At 37.6% G+C, this 19,400-nt stretch overlaps 1 protein-coding gene across 7 annotated transcripts in view; it reads right to left on the minus strand.

Annotated features, from left to right (window-relative positions):
• Positions 1–13,535: 13,535 nt before the first annotated feature.
• The window catches only part of AGTPBP1 (ATP/GTP binding carboxypeptidase 1), a 74,167-nt gene continuing 68,302 nt past the window's right edge, over positions 13,536–19,400 (minus strand). For 4 of the 7 annotated variants that reach the window (XM_083355855.1, XM_083355853.1, XM_083355854.1 and 1 more), the window contains one exon: positions 13,540–18,183. In XM_083355855.1, the coding sequence (XP_083211981.1) occupies positions 18,006–18,183 (178 nt within the window). In that variant the 3' untranslated portion in view covers positions 13,540–18,005. Of the gene's footprint in view, positions 18,205–19,400 lie in introns of all 7 variants that reach the window. The other 3 variants (XM_083355859.1, XM_083355856.1, XM_083355858.1) reach the window with 3 other exon arrangements.

Raw genomic sequence — 19,400 nt, forward strand, 5'->3', positions numbered from 1 at the left:
GTTGGCAGCCATTTAAACCTATTGATTTTGAAGCAGACTCCTAACCAGCAGTAGAAATTCATCTGAAGTAACTATAGAAACCATAGCAAGTAGGACACAGCTGAAGGTTGCTATATTTTTGTTCTACTGCTTCTTTTTATTTTCTTCTATTCAATTGTGTCCGATTCTCGGAGACTGCTGGACAAGTTCTTCCAGTTTTTTTCAGAGGAGGTTACCATTGCCTCTTTCCTAAGGTTCAGAGAAAGTGATTGGCCCAAGGTCACCCAACTGCCTTAGTGCCCAAAATGGCTCTAGAATTCATAATCTCCTGGTTTCTAACTTTAATGTCTTAAGCAGTACACCAAACTGGCTTCTTAGTCATCTTTAGATATACTCCATCCATATAAAACTGGTTCATTATCCATCTTCAAAAAAACTATTATCTCCAAAGCCTCTTTTTCTCACTTGCCATGCAATGTTTTTTAAAAAAGAAAATACTTTATGATATTACCACAGAAAATGTTCTTTACTTGGTTCTTGCTTTTACTGATGCTACCTAAACAACAGAATTGTGGAGATGCTGATCACACACATCTGCCCTTGTATGTATTCATAACATTTGCTTTAGTGAATTGCAAGTGTTCCTAACTACAGATGATGCCCTCTTCCAGATTTTTATCAAATGTTTGAAGGAGAATTGCACACATCACAAAAAGAGAGATCAAATGGTCCCAACAAAGATATTCAGGGGATAACTTGTATACTGGTAAGTTACAAATTACTCTACCAATAGATCACAAAATCACTGTTTTATCTATACCTGTGTTACTCAAACTTGACAACTTTAGGATCTGTGGACTTTAGTTCCCTGAATTCCCCAGCCAGTAAGGTTGCCAAGTTTGAGAAAATTTAGAAAAATTGGCTGGCTCAGGAATTCCACAGGTCATACAGTTGCCATAGTGGCTCACAGCTGCAGTATGGACCAAAAACGTAATAATGTGTGTGATGTTTGAGGTACCTATGTGTGCATTATGCCTACAGTAGTGTGTCTGTGTGTGTTTGTGTGGGTATATGAATTGGACTCTGACTAGAGGGATTCAGTTTTCAAGTTCCCACTTGATTACAGAGCTCATGGGCCAATCTTTCTCTCTTAGTGTCTGTGGAGATTCTCAGTCATCCAGGTCATGGTTGTCCCAAAGGTGCTTTTTCAAGAGGCAAATGGACTTGCTTGTTTTTCTTTGAAGACCTTTTGCTTCTCATTCAAGAAGCTTCTTCAGTTCTGACTGGGTGACATCTGCGTGAAACATCTTCAAAGAAAAACAAGAAAGTCCAGTTGCCTCTTGAAAAAGCAACTGGAACTTTCTCTCTCAGCTCAGCCTACTCCACTGATTTGAATACAAAATGGGTCAGATACCCATAGACAGTTGCATTCATATAGTTTCCCCAAAATGCCATATACAAAATATTAAAAAGGTAAAGGTTCCCCCGCACATGCGTGCTAGTCGTTTCCGACTCTGGGGGCCGGTGCTCATCTCCGTTTCAAAGCCGAAGAGCCAGCGCTTGTCCGAGGACGTCTCCGTGGTCATGTGGCCGGCATGACTAGACGCCAAAGGCGCACGGAACGCTGTTACCTTCCCACCGTAGTGGTCCCTATTTTTCTACTTGCATTTTTACGTGCTTTCGAACTGCTAGGTTGGCAGAAGCTGGGATGAGTAACATATTAGAATATGTAAAAAAAAATCCAGATTATTCTTACTTACAAAAGCTCAGATATGAGCTCTCTTTCTGTCTGTCTCCCTCTCTCTCTTCTCTCTCTCCCTCTCTCTCCTTTTATATTGTAATAACCAGAGCAACACATACTCCATCTTTGGACATGAACATCATAAAGACATTTCTTTTCTTTAACCTCTCAAAGACTATTTTCTCATTTTTTTAAGGATCCTGGATAGGTAATCTATAACTCAAGCTCATATGGGTTTACCCAATTCGTCTTCTAAAATTCTCTAGACCAGCATAACCCTGATAGTTCTGGAAGCTAAAATTCACATAATTTAAGGACACTCAGATTGAGGAAGCTTACTTTAAATGCTGTAGGGCTTGTAGGAACTATTATCCCATTGTCCTCAAAAGAAAATCTGAACTTGCTGATGAGAAGGAACAAATAGGACAAGACTGCCATCTAGAGTAGACAATAAATCAGTGCATAATTCTAGAAGAGGAGCAAGAATAGTTAGGTTTACAAATGTCTATGCAGATTCTCAGTCATCCAGGTCACGGTTGTCGCAAAGGTGCTCTTTCAAGAGGTAACTGGACCTCCTCGTTTTTCTTTGAAAATGTTTTGCTTTTCATCCAAGAAGATTCTTCAGCTCTGACTGGAGGGTGGGGAAATGGAAGGATTTATACTCCTTGCAGACAGCTGGTCATTAGCATTCTTTTAGAGAGCCGTTGAGGCTACAAAATGTTTTCTGACCTGTGCCCCTTTACAAAGTTTCCCAGAAATGCAAAACCACAGTTATATTCTAATCAGGATTATGTCCCTTCATGACTGGCAGAGGAATACTGGTAGTTGAAGCCCACAAGTCTTAAAGTTGCCAAGTTCGGAGACTTCTGATTTAGAATGCTGTTATACTAGGTACCAAAAATCAATTAAAGTCAACTGAGTAGGGTTTCATACTGTGAAAGAATGGAGCTTTCAGGATTTGTCCCAGGATATGCTAGGCTCATTCAATGTAAGATCTTTCTGTCAAATGACTAAATTTTATTGGTTCCAGGTTCTATAATATAGTCAAAACTTTAATCTAAAACTTGCCCTATCCTGCTTGGTATCTCAAGCAAGATTTTTATCATTGGGCAATTGTTCTTGCAAAAAAAGTCCTCTTTTTTCAAGGTCTTAGATTTGAAATAGTTTTCACTAGATATTTTTACATGTTCAAATAACTGTGGCAATCTCCTTGTTTAATCACACAAAGATTTCTGTAATTAAAAAAGGGGAAAAGTTATCTTTAGCTACCTACCTCCAAAGTACCTTCCAAAATTGTTGAAATTGAAAAAAAAGAGAATTACTTTTTAAATAGATTGTTAATTTAATTCTTTTAAAATGCATTTTATACATTTTGTATGTTTTGCGTGCTTTAAATTATTAGCTTTTGGTATTTACATATCACCCAGGGACTTTGATGACAGGTGGTGAAATCAATGCAGAGAAATAAAATTAGCTTTTTAATAGTCAAATTTAAGTTCAATTAAGCTTAAATTGCATTAAATCAAGCTTACCTTAGTGGCATTACCTGCTTTTCAGAGGGCAGCCTTCAGGTAAATATTTAAATTCAATTACGGGCTTAGTCCCAAGAAAATTGCATGCTCATGCTGCTTAGCCCATTAAAATAAAGAAAAGCTACAATTTTTTCCCTCTCATCAAGGCTCTTTCATGCCATGAACATTGATTTACATAAAATATGATTTCCTATATATTTATCTATTTTGAAAAGAACACTAAAAGTATTCTTGTCAACACTGTGGAAGTAGATTTGAGGTGAGGTGAGGAAAATAGCAACACATTACACAGGAGTGAGGAGAATCTTTTGCGACCTTTTAGCAAGCAAAGTCAATGGATAAGCCAGATTCACTTAAAAGCATGTTACTAATTGCAGTCATTCACTTAACAACTGTGGCAAGAAAGGTTGTAAAATGGGACACTTAACAACTGTCTTGCTTAGCCATTGAAATTTTGGGCTCATTTGTGACTGCAAGACGAAGATCATCTCAATTATAAGATTGAAATTTTATGATTCAGTTTTAAGTCCAGAGTTTCAACAATGATTATTTCGCGCATGATGAGGACATGACAGAAAAGAAATAAACATATACACAGTCAACTTAATCATAATTAAAACTTCTATGGAGGTAAAGCGGTGGCCCCATCTGAATGTCCAACTCAGCTATGTAGGTGATCACCTCTGGTGTTGCTTCATGCAGATCTTCAGAGAATGCACGGCATGGGCTCTCTTGCACAATGTGTTTAATAGTTTGAATATCAGCACCACAGTGGCAACAAGGGGAATCTCTCCATCCCCACTGTTACAGGGCAGAGGCACTTCTTCCAGTATCACACCTAATTCTGTTCAATTTCGACCACACAAAGCAAGGCAGGTCAAAACCAGGTGGCTAGGTAGAGGGATCACTAATGGTCAGGTCACAAGAAGGTACCTTGGACCATTCCTCTTTTCAGGCATTCTTGGGGTTAAACTGGGTAGGTGTAAAGTGAATAGCTGTTTTCCAAGCTGGTCTATGGGAATTCAATCTTGCGATGGGCTGTGCATTGTCCTGATGAACAGGGAGGGCCTTGTTGTTCAGCATCCTTGATCATAGCCGAATGAGAGCTTCTTGTCTTCTAATGTGGGGCGGTATGATATTGCTAAGTACTGGTAACTAGTGCACAAGAGTGGGATGCAATGTGCCAGAGATGGTATGCATTGTCTAGCAGAGTTGGACATCAACCATTTGAGTGCGGGCACTATGAAGCCACCTGCTGGAACAATATTCAGCTGTGGAATAAACCAAAGCCAAGGCTATTGTTCGTAGGGAGTTAGCATCATGACCCCGTGATGTTCCAGCCAGTCTGGAAAGTGAAGAAATAATAAAATGGGGCAAAGGGACAAGAACCCAGATATTTAATTAAATAATAATTGTTAAATTAAAACCATAGTAAAATGAATCCATAGCTATCTTCTCATCTCACTCCATCTGTTGGTTTCTTTTTTTTTATTTAAAAAGTTTTACAATACATTTTGACTTTAATCCCCCCTCCCCCACCCCTATCCCTCTCCCCCACTCCCTCCTCCCCCCCCCGACTTCCCAGAGCTAAATACAGGGCATAAAATCAAAAAACAAACATAAACACCCCTATGTTATCAACAATAAACTATAAATTCTATCTCTCTCTAGCTCATATAAAATGAGTACAAACAATATTAATATTACAAATAAAGTAGAAAAGAAAAAGAGGAAAACAGAAAAAGATCTTTACTCAAAATAAATTTTCTTAATCCCAGTCCTTATTCATATTAATTTAAAAAAAAAAGAAAAGAAAAAAACAAAAAGAAAAAAAACTTTCACCTATTTGCATTCTCCCACCTTTCTCTAATTTCCAAACAAATTCTCAGTTACGCGCCAAAAGCGCTTATCTCTGTTAATCTTAATAATCTCCGACCAACCTAAACTATAATCAAAAATAGTTCTTGCATGTATCACGCCAAATGTCTCGCAGTTCCAAATCATCCTTAAGTTCAAATAAAAGTTCAAATAAAAAGAGTATATAAAAAAAACATTTAGGCAATCTCTAAGACAACTTGTTGTTAATTAGGAGCTTACATACCCATTCTTAGTTCAACACATACTTTAAGTCCATAACCCTAATATACTTCTAGCAAGCAAATAACATCAATCTTAAATTGTGTAAAATATTAAAAAAGAAAAAAAACTTTCTTTCTCCTCTATAATAATTTTACTCCATTGACATTCTAATCTAAAAATTTAATCAGCAATCTTAACGCCCCAAAACTTTTGGAGCACCTCTGTCATGACCCCCAAAACTTCTTTAGACCGCTCTCCTCCCACATCTTCACTGTAAGCACACTTTGAAGATTCCATAACTTTCTGCTGGTCTTGCTCTTGCTCTCGTCTCGCTCTTCTTAGGGCGGCACGCGTCATCTTCTGGCCTCCTGCAGCAACCGATGAGACTGTGGCTTGATCCCCTCCAACACCATTGTCCTCTGTCTGCCTATCTGCAACATCTTGAAGCTTTCCCACACCGTATCCTTTTGCAGCTTCCAAAAATGATAGGGGGGTTGCTTTTAATACATTACTATAAAAATCACGTGCCTGAGCCACAGTAACCAAACGATGTCTTTTACCTTCGTGCGTCGCCACCAACCCAACTGGAATCTCCCATCTAAACTTAATATCACGTTTCTTAAGTTCCTGTACTAGAAATGCAAAATCTTTCCTTCTCCTTAGGATCTTCGGAGGGATCTCTTTTAAAACCAAAACTTCTTGCTCAGCCACTACCAAATTAGCAGCTTGAATGACTTCATCTCTAATTACTCTCTTTGTAAAATAGACCACCACATCTCTGGGTAACTTCCTCTGTCTTGCAATCCATGAATTTACACGAAAAACTTTGTCCATATTTCCCTCAATTTCAGATGCTGACTGGCCCAGTACCCCTTCCAGAGCCTCAGAAATCAGCTGCTTTAAATCTTCTTTACCATTCTCCTTTAAACCCCTAATTCTAATAGCATACTGCATCTGATTATACTGAACAAGGCTCAATTCTTCGTCCATTTTATCCCTTATATTTTCATTTTCTAATACCTTTGCTTCTAATATATAGTTCTTTTGACTGAGATCCTCCACTTTTATATCCAGCTGTAGCACACATTCAGCTACGGATTCAACCTTAGACAAGATGTCCACCCTCATTGCTCTCAGCTTCTCTTCCATCTTCTTCTCCAATTTCTCCATTTTCTCCTCCAATTTCTCCTCCAGCTTTTTCAGCTTTTCATCCATCATATCAGACATCAATTGTGCATGCTTTCCAAGAGCGTCTTGTAAATCCTTAAGCGTCAATACCGGGGGAGATGCAGGAGGAAGCAAAGCTTGCAGTGAGGTCTCTTGCACCAGGGAAGACCCCGCATTCCGAAGAGCTTTAGAAGTTTTAGCCGCCATCTTCCCCCACTTTCACTTATTACGCACTTTCACTTTAAAGCTATAAAATCCATTGAGCTAGAGAGTAAAAATAAAGAGTCCACTTCACCTTGACCTCCTGTACCGCTCTGCCTGCATCTTGATAATCAAAAGTATTTCCTTTTGGCAGGGGTGGTTGCTAACGCCTGGCTCTGCTCCAAAAATCCCAGAGCAGAGGCGCTGCGCAGCTCGGAGCAACCCAGGCTTCGGGGGGGCTCATCCTTCAGCCGCCCAAGCTCTCAGCTCAGGCGGCCCCGGAGAGCTCAACCCCTACCTGGGGCCTCACCCCCACCTCTTCTCCCGAGGAGGGGGCTTCAAATCCATCTAAACAGCTGATCGGCGCTGTTTACGATGGAAAAACACAGCTGCGGAGCGGGCAGCCCGAAAACAGCTGTCTTTCGACGTCACGTCACCACCGGAAGTCACCATCTGTTGGTTTCTATACAAAGAACCATTTTGAAGTGAAAGCCAGATCAATACAAGAAAGTAGAATAAATAAAAACGTGCAAGACAATATGATTTTATTACAATAGAGATTAACATAACTAACTCATCAAAGCAAGGATATGTTTTTTATGTTATGTACAATTTCAGTATACACAATACAGCAGAATGCATCAATTTCATGCATTTACATTCAAAACCTCAAGGCTTTTAGACCCTTTCGAATGGCTGCTAAGGGTACTTTTGATCGTATACTGCACATTATTTTTCCATTATTTTATTTACTATAGAAACAGCCTTGAAGGCAAGTACTGAAATTCAGCTGACATTAGAAATGGACTTTTGAAAGATTGAAGCATAATGTCCTCTTTTAATTTTCATTTCTATTTTTCAACAGTGAATTCCTGATGTACACCATATCAACTTTTTATTATAAAAATTGCTGGTTATTTACATTTCTATGCTGTTCAGAAATTTGGAACCAAACATTTATTCCTTGTAATGAAGAATCCCTTCATTTGAGGAGAGGACACTTTTGGATAAGTTGGTAATAGAATGAAGAGAGATAAACAGGAACAAACTGAGATCAATTAAGAGGAAAATGAATATGCATACATCAAACAAGGTATTTTATTAAACAAATTTATTTAGCCTCCCCACTCACAAAACATGACTCTTGGTGGCATACAATATATTAACACAATAAACATCATAAAACACTTGATTAAAAACAGAAAAACAAAAACATAAAAACTCAGGATAGCAGGAGAGACAATCACCACTTTGTCACTTAACCATCTAATGGTGCACTTTTCAAAGGTTTAACTACAAAATGCTTGAACAGAAGTCATACAAATGTCAACAACTATCAGACATTTCAAATTTAGTAGAGAATCCTTGAGAATGTCTTGATTTGCTGGTTTTGTTTTAATTAAAAAAATGAATTTGGAATCTTGGAAAACCAAAGATTATGCTCAGGGATGCCTTGTCTAAGATTGACTGGTGCCCATTATATAAAGTAATAGTTCTTGCCACAGTAACTGTCTGCTTAAGTCTAAAATACTTAAGATATTAAAATAAAATACTCTGCACTAGCCATTTTTGAGGTGTTTGGATACTTGTCCAGTGCAAAAACATTTTTCTGGTTTGTTTTTAAGAATAATCACTAAGAATGAGCCATGTATATGTGTTCCAAGTTCAAGGTATTATGTTTGTTCTATAAGCCTAAATTTAAATCTGATAATTTCTACTGACCTGATGATACATACTCAATCAGCCAGAATGATGGATAAACAAGAAAGGGTCTTTTCCCTAATTGGTGAACTCAATTACTATGAGAAACCAGAGTGTCTTCATATGTGATGGCTTTCAATATTTTGGCTTGCAAGTCCTATATTCTTGTCATTTTATTTCATTGTACTTTTGTAGCAGCATGGGTCGGCTTATAAAATGAAAGGCTGAAGCTTTCAAATATCCTCTCCCAGAAGTCTACTGGTTTTGCAGATCTGGCCCGATATAATTGATGGATAATTCCTGCCACCAACTATCTTTCTGGAGATGCCTCACATGGCATCATAAATTGGACCCTCGTCCGTGAGAAATAAGAGCTCCCTCGAGCAACGGTACTTTTCTGGGGTATAACTTTTTTTTAATCTATAATACAATCTCCTGGTCCTCTGGAATGCAGTACATAGCATGGCATGGCATGGCATTTTAGATTTATATACCACCCCACAGCACTTTATAGCACTCTCTGGGGGGTGGGGGGGTTACAATGTAAAACATTATTTGTATATTAATAATCTGGGTCCTCATTTAATCAACCTTGGAAGGATGGAAGGCTGAGTCCTGTCAGGAACAAACTCTAGGATGTGGGCAGTTTGCCTGCAGTGCTGCATTCTTAAACACTACAGCACTATGATCCAAGTTTTTAGCCCTAACACCTATTCTTTGGGAGTTACAGTATATCAACCTCACAAGAGATACCTAAAACCATTACAAAAATGCAGTGTTCTCGGTAGATTACAGGATGGCGCTGACCAATGAATAAATTAGGGCAGGATCTCTGCTTCAAAATATATATACAATTAAAACTAAGAAAGCCAGATATTATACATAATACCTTACTTGTGCAGAGAAATAAAAACAAGGGGAGGGGATAACAGAGAGCACAAAATTTGAATGCAGCATCGTAGCTAAGAATAGTTAGAAATTTCTTCCTAAACAGAATTCTCTTAATGAAAAAGCTTGTTTCTTTTCTCTGGACTCGCCTTGGCTCTCCCTTTATATATCTATATCTTTATTAAGTTTTTAGAAGCAAAGGATAAAAAAACAAAAAAGTAATAGTCAAGAGAGAGAATAGATAAAGAAATAAGGGATAGAGGTTCAATAAAATAAAAAATATATAAAAAGAATGACTTTCCATTTCTGTTATGGCAGATATACATACAACTTAAATTTAACTCTTGTTCTACAATTATAGCATAGCCTTTATTTTTCATAATATATAAATATTACTTGTCATGAAGTAGATATGTGGTATTTCACTTTTTTTGGTTTATGCAAAAAGTCCCAAAAGGGGCTTCCAATTGGTATTGAATTTGGTCAATGTCTTTTCTCTAATCAAAGCCGTCAGTTTCACTATCCTAGTCAGCTCCATCAGCTTTAACAACTGTTCTTCCATTGTAGGTATCATCATATCGTTCCAGTGTTGAACATATAGAAGACTTGCTGCCATTATCATATACAAGAACAAAGTACCTTGAAATTATTCCAAACCTTTGTCATTAAGCCCTAACAAAAATATCTATAGTCTAAACCAGGCATGTCCAAAGTCCGGCCCGCGGGCCATTTGCGGCCCGGGGGCGGTTTAATACGGCCCTCTAACAGCCCTCCCTGCTCTGTGTAAATGCGGCCCCTCCCATGGCCCTTCCTTCTGATTGAGGGCGGCAAGCAGAAGACTGTCTGCCACAGGAGGGAGGGCGGTGAGAGGGCCGCATCGGAAGCCCAATCCTGACGTCACCGCCCAAACTTGGAAGACGAGCGTACGACGTGCGAGTTTGGAGTTTGGGAAGGTGAGGAGATTTGGAATTTCTCTCAGGCTACTTTAGCTGTTGGAATTGCTCACAAGATTGGAAGCTCTATCTCTCTCTCTCTCTCTGTGTGTGTGTGTGTGTGTGTGTGTGTGTGCACGTGCGCGCATTCTGTGTTTTACAGCCATTTTATGGGCTGGGATGTGGGGAGCTGGACAGGGGTAGGTAGGGCCCTGGCCTAGCAGAATTTGTGAACTGGTGGAAGTGTGTGAGCTGTTACCAGAGAGTCTGACCTTGTCAAAGCAAATAATACAGTTTCCATCTGCCAAGGTCAAACAGAAGCAGAATCATGCTTGCTAAATTTTAAAATTTATTTAAAATTCATTGTGAAAACTCAGCTGTCAGTTGATCTTAATGTTATAAAATGAAAAGTATGCCATTTGCAATTAACTTGGCATAAAATAATTCATTTGCATTTAATTGCAATTGTTCAAAGAATGTTCGGAAAAATGTTCGGCCCTCCAGCATGTTCACTTCATCCAATCTGGCTCTCTTTGAAAAAAGTTTGGACACCCCTGGTCTAAACTGTGTATTGACCTTGACATATTTTTGAGTTAACAATAATATATTTTAGTCCAATAATTTTTAACTTTTTATAATCCACCAAGGTTGGCAAAAAGACACTTTTGGGTGTTTACATTTCCAACTTTATACATTTTTGACAATATTTCTAGTGATAAATATCATCTATACTTCATTTTATAGACATTAAGATTGTAACAGCTAGTATATCAAATCTTTTAATTTTCTCAGTAATAATTCTACCTTTTTCAATAAGTCTTTTAACACCAACACTACATCTTCAAATGTCTCAATAAATGTTAACCCCCCCATTGTCCACTCATTTTGCCTTATATCCGTATTCAAAGCTTCCAAAACCAATATAAACAGTTGTGGAAATAATGGGCACTCTTGTCATGTTCCTTTTTGAATTTCACAGGATGATGTTAGATTTCCATTTACACTTATTGATTTAATTCCAGCTGTTCCCCAGAGCTATTGACAGATGGTACACCCCACTTCCAACTCAGGAGGTTTCTTGCTTTGTTGTCCTTTATTTCTAAAGAACAAAAGGGTGGGGGGTTTTTTTATTCCAAAGGCGGAGGCTGTTGGGGGAATATAATCTTTCTAGGCTTCCCATTGAAGATGTGTATTGAAACTCAGATGCTGATAGTATTCCCACTCATTAGTCTTAAAATCTATTTTTGCACTGAGGGTTGTGGTAGGAAGAAACCCATTTTAATAAATTAGAATGTGTAGAAATAAAATATTGAGAATTCATTTGATTAGTTTTTTTTATTAAAAACATGAAGAGGGTTTTTTTACAAAGACTATCTTCTGTAAAGGCAACTGAACTAGAAAGAGAACTTAAGATAGAACAGTCTAAATGAAAAAGAAACAAAAAGGCTAGATCAAATTTATTGACAGGTGCCAATAACCTAGAATACAGAATAACAGAGTTGGAAGGGACTATGGAGGCCTTCTAGTCTAACTCAAGCAGGAGATCCTATACCGTTTTGCACAAATGGTTGTCCAACCTCTTCTTGAAAACCTCCAGTGATTAGCACACACAACTTCTGGAAGCTAAACAAAATTTTAATTAAACTAAGGAAATAAAAGAAGATTGCAACTGTAAACCAAATCTGACATGCAAGCTGACAGATAAGGACAATGCTGAAGTGTATGTAGTTCTGAAGATACGATGTGTAAATGGAACAGCTACACAATAGAAATACTGTATATATAAAAAAAATTAGCGAAGTAAAAACCAAATAACTGGCATTACTGTTTTATATAAACGTGTAGTTTAATATCGCCAGCAATGTTATATTGTTGATTGCAGCTTTGGCCCACTATTAGCTTACAGCAAAGCAATACTCTGCTCTGATCCTTAGAAATAGGACATTGTTCACTTTACACCACCACTTCAAAGAGGCACTTTAAGAAAGCTTTGATAGAAATAGAGCAACCCTCCAAGAATTACAATTTTAATGTATGTTGGTACTAATATTTCTAAGCCCTGTGCTGCTGTGCTAGCCATTAGATGTTCTATTCACATACAAGGAAACATCCTTCACTGTTGGTAGACAACTAAAATACTAGAATATTCTCTGATTTGGGGATTTTCTCCATTTCTTATAATGTGTAGTGTCTTCACCATATATGACCCACCATTCCTAATATCTGCTGTACCATTTTCACTGACATATAAACTTTGTATTGCACAAAATGAAACCACCAGAATTCTTTAAAAAATACAGTAATGCTACATTTTATGTAATCTAATTGTCTGATCCTTGATTTAAATTTCCAGCCCTCTCTGAATTCAAAAGGACTAATAACACATATAACTAATCTTCTCATCTGGAAGCAGCAGTGTTAAGGTGAAAAAGACTCATATTTCAGAATGTTAGTAGTATAGTATGATACACAGATAGTCCTCAACTTACAACAGTTCATTTAGCGATCGTTACAATAGCACTGGAAAAAGTAATTTATGACTGCTTTTCACACTTAAGGCCATTGCAGCATCCCCATGATCACATGATCAAACTTCATATGCTTGGCTACTGACTCATGTTTATGACGTTGCAATGTCCCAAGGTCATGTGACCACCTTTTGCAACCCTCTGACAAGCAAAGTCAATGGGGAAGCCAGATTCACTTAACAACCGTGTTACTGATTTAACAGCTACGTACAGTAATTCAGTTAACAGCCGTGGCGAGTAAGATCGAAAAATTTTGGGCTCAATTGTAGTCGTACGATGAGGACTATCGGTATAAACTAAAGGAGGAAAACCGTATGAAAAGTAATTAAAATTGCACTGCTTTTAAATGTGGAAGTATGGAGGCGTTTCTGGATTTTCTTTTCTGTGCCTCTTATCTGCAGTTACACACCAGGGGGGCAGCCATAACAGGAACTGAACTGGATGTTCCTGTTCTTCATCTGTACATTTGGCAAGAATTCTATTAATATTTAAATCTATGGTACAGAACCCACCACACCCTTTCTTGGGATCTCCAGAGTTTTAGTACCACTGATGAAAGATGCCAGAGTCTGGATCTCACATTTTTCTGCGACTTTGAGGCAGGAGATCTGAAATGTAGTACATGCCCTAAGATAGGATTAATATGATTTTTTTTAAAAAAAATAAATACAGGAATCCAAATTTCTTTAAATTTGCTATTCAAGCTTTTGTAAACATCTAAATCCAAAAATAGCTTCTGTCGATAATTTATCAACACTTATTTTTAAACTGTGACATGACATTGTATATTGAAGATTTCCAATTTTCCCTCCCCAGTCCTATTCCTCCAATGTGCAGAGAAATCAGATGGTGATAATTATTTTATTATACATTTACTTGATAAATTTTCTATCTGGGAAGTAGGTCATACACTGTAATATTGCCACAATTTATAATTACAGGATTACAATGAATTCTTATATTAAAGCCTGGGCTTTCTGGCTTTTGTACAAATTGTGTGATATTTCCCAGTCTAATTTGAGCCTTTGTTGTCATTAAATTATGACTAAAATAATATTCCACATATAACTGACATCTGATAGTTGATACAACTTTTGTCTGTGAGATACAGTACAATATTTAAAAAGGAAGATTTCATTACAAGAAATAAGCATTACAGATACATAATTTTCTTTGTCCATCTATGAAAGTCCCAGAAGCTGACAAAGTACAACTCAAATGTATATATTTTAATATTTGTGGTGTTTCATATCATATTTGCATCAAAAATCATCTTGTAAAAACAAAATTATATGAAAATACATTCAAGGATTTAAAAATATAGGAAAATATTCATAAAGTTCAAAAGATTAAGACTCTTTAATCTGTTTCAGTTAAGAGGCTGGAGAAATTAATACAACTTGTTATATCAATATTAATTATCCATTCGTTTCCTTACAGCATAGTAAATTCTTTACAACAAAGCAAAGAACAAATACACACAGGATCAGTTCTTGAATACATCTGATTTGATAACAGCATCCCTTTATAATCTAATCCAAAATTTAAATGCCAATCTAGGACATCTGTTGTTTCTAAGATGCTATTATGGCTAGAAGGCATCTCTTTATTTTAATTCCAGAAAACCTGAAACATAAATCCTTTTGTCTCACTCAAATCCTGACTGCATTTTCCTTGTACACAGAACACTTAGCAGTCCTATATAGTAGCAAAGTTCTGAATTGGATTAATTTTTTTTTAAAAAATCAATGAATATATTTTCCATGTATGTTTAGATACTTCCTGTATTAATTTTATCTAACTGTGAAATATGTCTAGCTTGGGTGGGAAGTGGGAACTCAGAAGGCTAAACATAGATCTCTTAAAACTGATTTGATTCTATTTTTAATTTCTTCCTTTGGCAATGAGGGGACAGTGATAAAATAATCTCCCTTTACATGAGCAAGTTGTTTTAGTTAAGAAAAATACAGACCATCCCCTCTAGCATAAGCACCAACAAAAGGAAACAAAAAGGTGGAGTGTGGATTTATTCCAGGAAATAGATTGGCTAATATTACAAAGATCTGGCTTTCAATACTCTGATATTAGTTCTAATGTCATATCAGCTTTCATTTTAAATATTTTTAAAAAGATAGGGGAACAGCAGGTAGGGAGATAAAGCAGACATTAGACAGTTGAAAAATGTAATATTCACAGATTCTATGTGCTTAGATATTTTAAAATTAGAATTCAGCATGCTTAACTTTTCTCTGTATTACACAGTTCAAGAGACTATAAAGCAACTTCTACCCAAATGGACACCATTATTCTTCCACAATAATATATATAAAGGTATTATATGCTTTGTATCCAGAGCACTCTGAGCTCATATTGGCTATATTAAATATGAAAAAGGATCTAGAATTCGTATCACGAAATATGCATACAATTAAATTGTTATGCTTACAAAGGACACCTATTTTCTCCAAGCTTTATATGAACATCAGAAAGTATTTGGTTATGAGTTTTAAGTAATAAATGCTAACATAAATATACAGTATACTTTATATTCAGCATAGATACATGAGGCTTATTTTTTCACGAAAAGCTGATGGATGATACCATCTTAAAATGTGGGTTGATAGTTACATAACTGACTCTCCTCACGCAGGGGGGGGAAAAGTCCTGCATTTCAGGAAGGAAAGATCCATGTCTAACTCTCCTGTGTTTTTGTGGAGTGTTTTCACATGGAGAAATATTATGACATGTAAAACTGTACTAGAGGACTAAAGAAAAAAGTTGCAAGTACAGTTGAATATAAGACTGTCCACTCTCAAAATGTTTACCTGGTAAATAAAATCTTTCTGCAGGTATAGTTCTTTCCTCAACTATGAATGTGGATGTTGCCAATTTTAAATTAAGGCTGTAGCAAAACCAGTCAATGCAATCTAAGGCTTAAAATATGTAGCAATGAGAACATTGAGTTTTCTTTCTGTTCAGTACAAAGTAATTTAATTCAGAGAAATCCTTGTGTTACATCAAACAAACAAAAACAAAACAAAAAAACAGAATTAAAACCCTGCACACAAATGCGAAACCTTTCCAATAAAACTGTATGTGAATTTTAATAACTAGCCCAACGTCTTGCAATACAAGAATAAGGTTAACGCCTACTCTCAGATTTGCCAGTTATATCTTAGAAATTACCGTATTTTTCGGACCATAAGACGCACCTGACCATAAGACGCACCCAGTTTTTAGAGCAGGAAAACAAGAAAAAAAATATTCTGAACCAAATAGTACCAGTATACTAAAATATTTATTATAATAAAGCAAAATACCGTAATGTTTAACAGCGTAAACTCAACAGTGGTGTTAAGAACCATCATCATTTCCATTAACAAATGAGGAAAGACTTAGAGGCTCAAGCACTTTTCTAGTTTCCTGGAAACCCTAAAAACTCATCATCACTAGTGTCAGAATTTATGAAGCTCTGTTGCTCACAATCACCTATATCGCTTTCTTCGCTATCTTCATATATGACATTATCTTCAGTTCCATCTAAGGCATTGCTAATGCCACATTTTTTGAGAGAGAGAGAGGAAGGAAGGAAGGAAGGAAGGAAGGAAGGAAGGAAGGAAGGAAGGAAGGAAGGAAGGAAGGGAGAGAGTGAAAGGAAGGAAGGGAGAGAGAGAGTGAAAGGAAGGAAGAAAGGAAGGAAGAGAGAGCGGAAGGAAGGAAGGAAGGAAGGAAGGAAGGAAGGAAGGAAGGAAGGAAGGAAGGAAGGAAGGAAGGAAGGAAGGGAGAGTGAAAGGAAGGAAGGAAGAGAGAGAGAGAGTGAAAGGAAGGAAGAAAGGAAGGAAGGAAGGAAGAGAGAGAGTGGAAAGAAGGAAGGAAGGAAGGAAGGAAGGAAGGAAGGAAGGAAGGAAGGAAGGAAGGGAGAGAGAAAGGAAGGAAGGAAGGAAGGAAGAGAGAGTGAAAGGAAGGAACAAAGGAAGGAAGGAAGGGAGAGAGAGAGAGAGTGGAAGGAAGGAAGGAAGGGAGAGAGAGTGAAAGGAAGGAAGGAAGGGAAAGAGAGAAAGAAAGAAAGAAAGAAAGAAAGAAAGAAAGAAAGAAAGAAAGAAAGAAAGAAAGAAAGAAAGAATCCATCCTGCTCTTTTCCGCTGGGAGCCCGCAAACGTGTGAATTACCGGTAGCTCTCCTCGAACGCACACTTCTCCCACGGCACGAGAACCCTCACGATTCTTTCTCTATGCACCCTGCCCTCGCCACGTCGGGAACCTGCATTTCTATTGGCTGGTCAGCAGCTCAGCGTGCCGGCTTCCCCACCCTCACCCTCCACCCAGTGGATTGCGTGTCTCGGTGCACGTGTATACGCAGCAGGGCTGCGTTGAGAGCCGAGGAAGGAGGAGAGGAGAGGAATGTGGGGGGCGGGCGAAGTGCTCGGGGGGGGAAGGAAGAAAAGATGCATTAGAAACAAAGAACTTATTTGCTGCCCTTCCCCCACCCCGCCAGGATGAGAAGCTGCTTTCTTGCAGGGGTTTTGAACGCACTTCAGCTGCTGGCCAAAATTTAAGGTACCAATAGTTTCTTTTCCCTGAATAGGTTTTCTAAGACGCCAAAGCAATTTCAAACAATTATTACTCTTGCAAATGGGAAATCACTTCCGATAAACTTTGCAGAGAAACCTGCAAGGACAACTCCTCACGGCTTTGCTGGGGCAAGTCGCCAGCAATATGAAACTGGAGAATTATTGGGATTTGGCCTATGAGGTTTGGTTTAGCAAAAACTATTTCTTTAGCGGCGAAGTAAAAGGAAGAAAATGGGCGCACGCGGGGAGGGGCGGAGAATTCCGCATCTTCATTCAATCACATCTCTCAAATGGAGCTGATGGACGGCATTGACTGAATGGGAGACAAGAGTTTTCGCTTACCTTCAGACCGTAAGACGCACCTAGTTCCCCCCCCCCCTTTTTTGGGAAAAAAGTGCATCTTATGGTCCGAAAAATACGGTACTTCTTTTATTTTACTGATTATGTGGACCAGAGCAAAAAGCTATGCATTGTTAAGTGGCAGGCATCCAGTGACAAATTAATTTCAATGTTAAAATTGCTCAAATAAAACAAATGCCAATTATGTTAAAAGTCAGAAGCATTTATTGTTTTTAAACTGGGCTAACTGCAGTTTATCTGCTTTAGCAAAACCCTAAGATGAAATAACCCACCGTGTTCCTTTTAAATAAGCGACAGTAGTTTGTTCCTTCATGTACCAAGAATGTCTCAGGGCAAATGTGTCCTCGTAATTTCAGAGTCAGAGAGTCCATCTTCTTGAAGACAGGGCTCATAGTCTCCAGCATTATTTGCCAACTCAACATCTGGCTCATCATTGCTCTCAGCACTATAGTCCACTTCTTCAAGGAAGCGAGGTTCATCTTCTTCTAGAACATACGTAGTGGGGCTACAGCAAACACGTTAAACCCTATGGTTAGTTAAAATGGAATGTAATTCACAGGAAATGTAACCATTTAATATAGATATCTTTCAGTATTTACAAATTATTCCTAACATTTAATTTTTTTCTCCTCAGATAGGAATGTCAAATTTGGGAAAATAACATGTATATTACTTGTGTACTGAAGATCTGTACAACTGTATGTTTTATGCTGAATTCCACCAATTAATTTTTAAAAAATAACTAACACTGAGGATTACTAAATACAACTGAACTTTAGAAAGTTAATCAAAATGTTTTTTTTCCAATAGTACCAATTTCTTTCCCAGCATTAGGTTTTTTCTTCATGCTGTAAGAGACAATTTTCTTAGAAAATAGATTTTATAGAAGAGGAATTATTGTAAAAGCTTATTTAGTGTATTACAAAGTCGTTCCCAACCCCCCCACCCCACTTCCCAAAGTTTATTCATTGGCAGAAAATAAAAATAATGCAGGAAGACAGAGACCGAGTTTGGTGTAGTGGTTAAGGCACCAGGCTAGAGACCTGGAGACCTAACATTATAACCTTGTCTTGGGAATGAAGACAGCAGGGTGGCCTTGGGCCAAACACTGTCTTTCAGTCCTAGGAAGAAAGCAATGGCAAATCACTTCTGAAAATCTTGTCAAGAAATCTGGAGGGACTGGTTTAGGCAATCACCAGGAGTCAACCCTGAATCAAAGGTATACACCCACCCACCGACCCTCCTAATTTCATATTGCTATGCCTCCAAAACAAAAAGCATTAATATATTTCAAGTAAATAAACCAACCCACTCTTCTCCAAAGCTTATAGCAAGATGCTCCAAAATGAAGTTCCATTTCAAAGCATTTTTGGCACCCACTGACTTAACATTATATTTCATCAAAATTTATCTCAGCACTTCATTGTAATGTAAAGCCTAACCCCAAAAGCTGTAATGTTAGGTATTAAAAGAGATTAAATGGAAAAATATATATTGTGTCTCACAAAATTAATATTTTAGAATTGACCACTCAGCTATCTAGATCAAAACAGTGTTTACTGCAACACAGGTGCTGACCATTCCTCACATGTATGCATAAACATAACAAAATTGCAATATTAATCCCTTGGGTATATTTTGCAAGCAATACCTTGATTTCTGGATCTAGATTCCTATTTCATTAATTATTTGGAGTTAAGCTGCCTGCCACTATACATCTTT

This window comes from Vipera ursinii, assembly GCF_947247035.1.
Source record: "Vipera ursinii genome assembly, chromosome: 2".
Lineage (NCBI taxonomy): Eukaryota > Metazoa > Chordata > Lepidosauria > Squamata > Viperidae > Vipera > Vipera ursinii.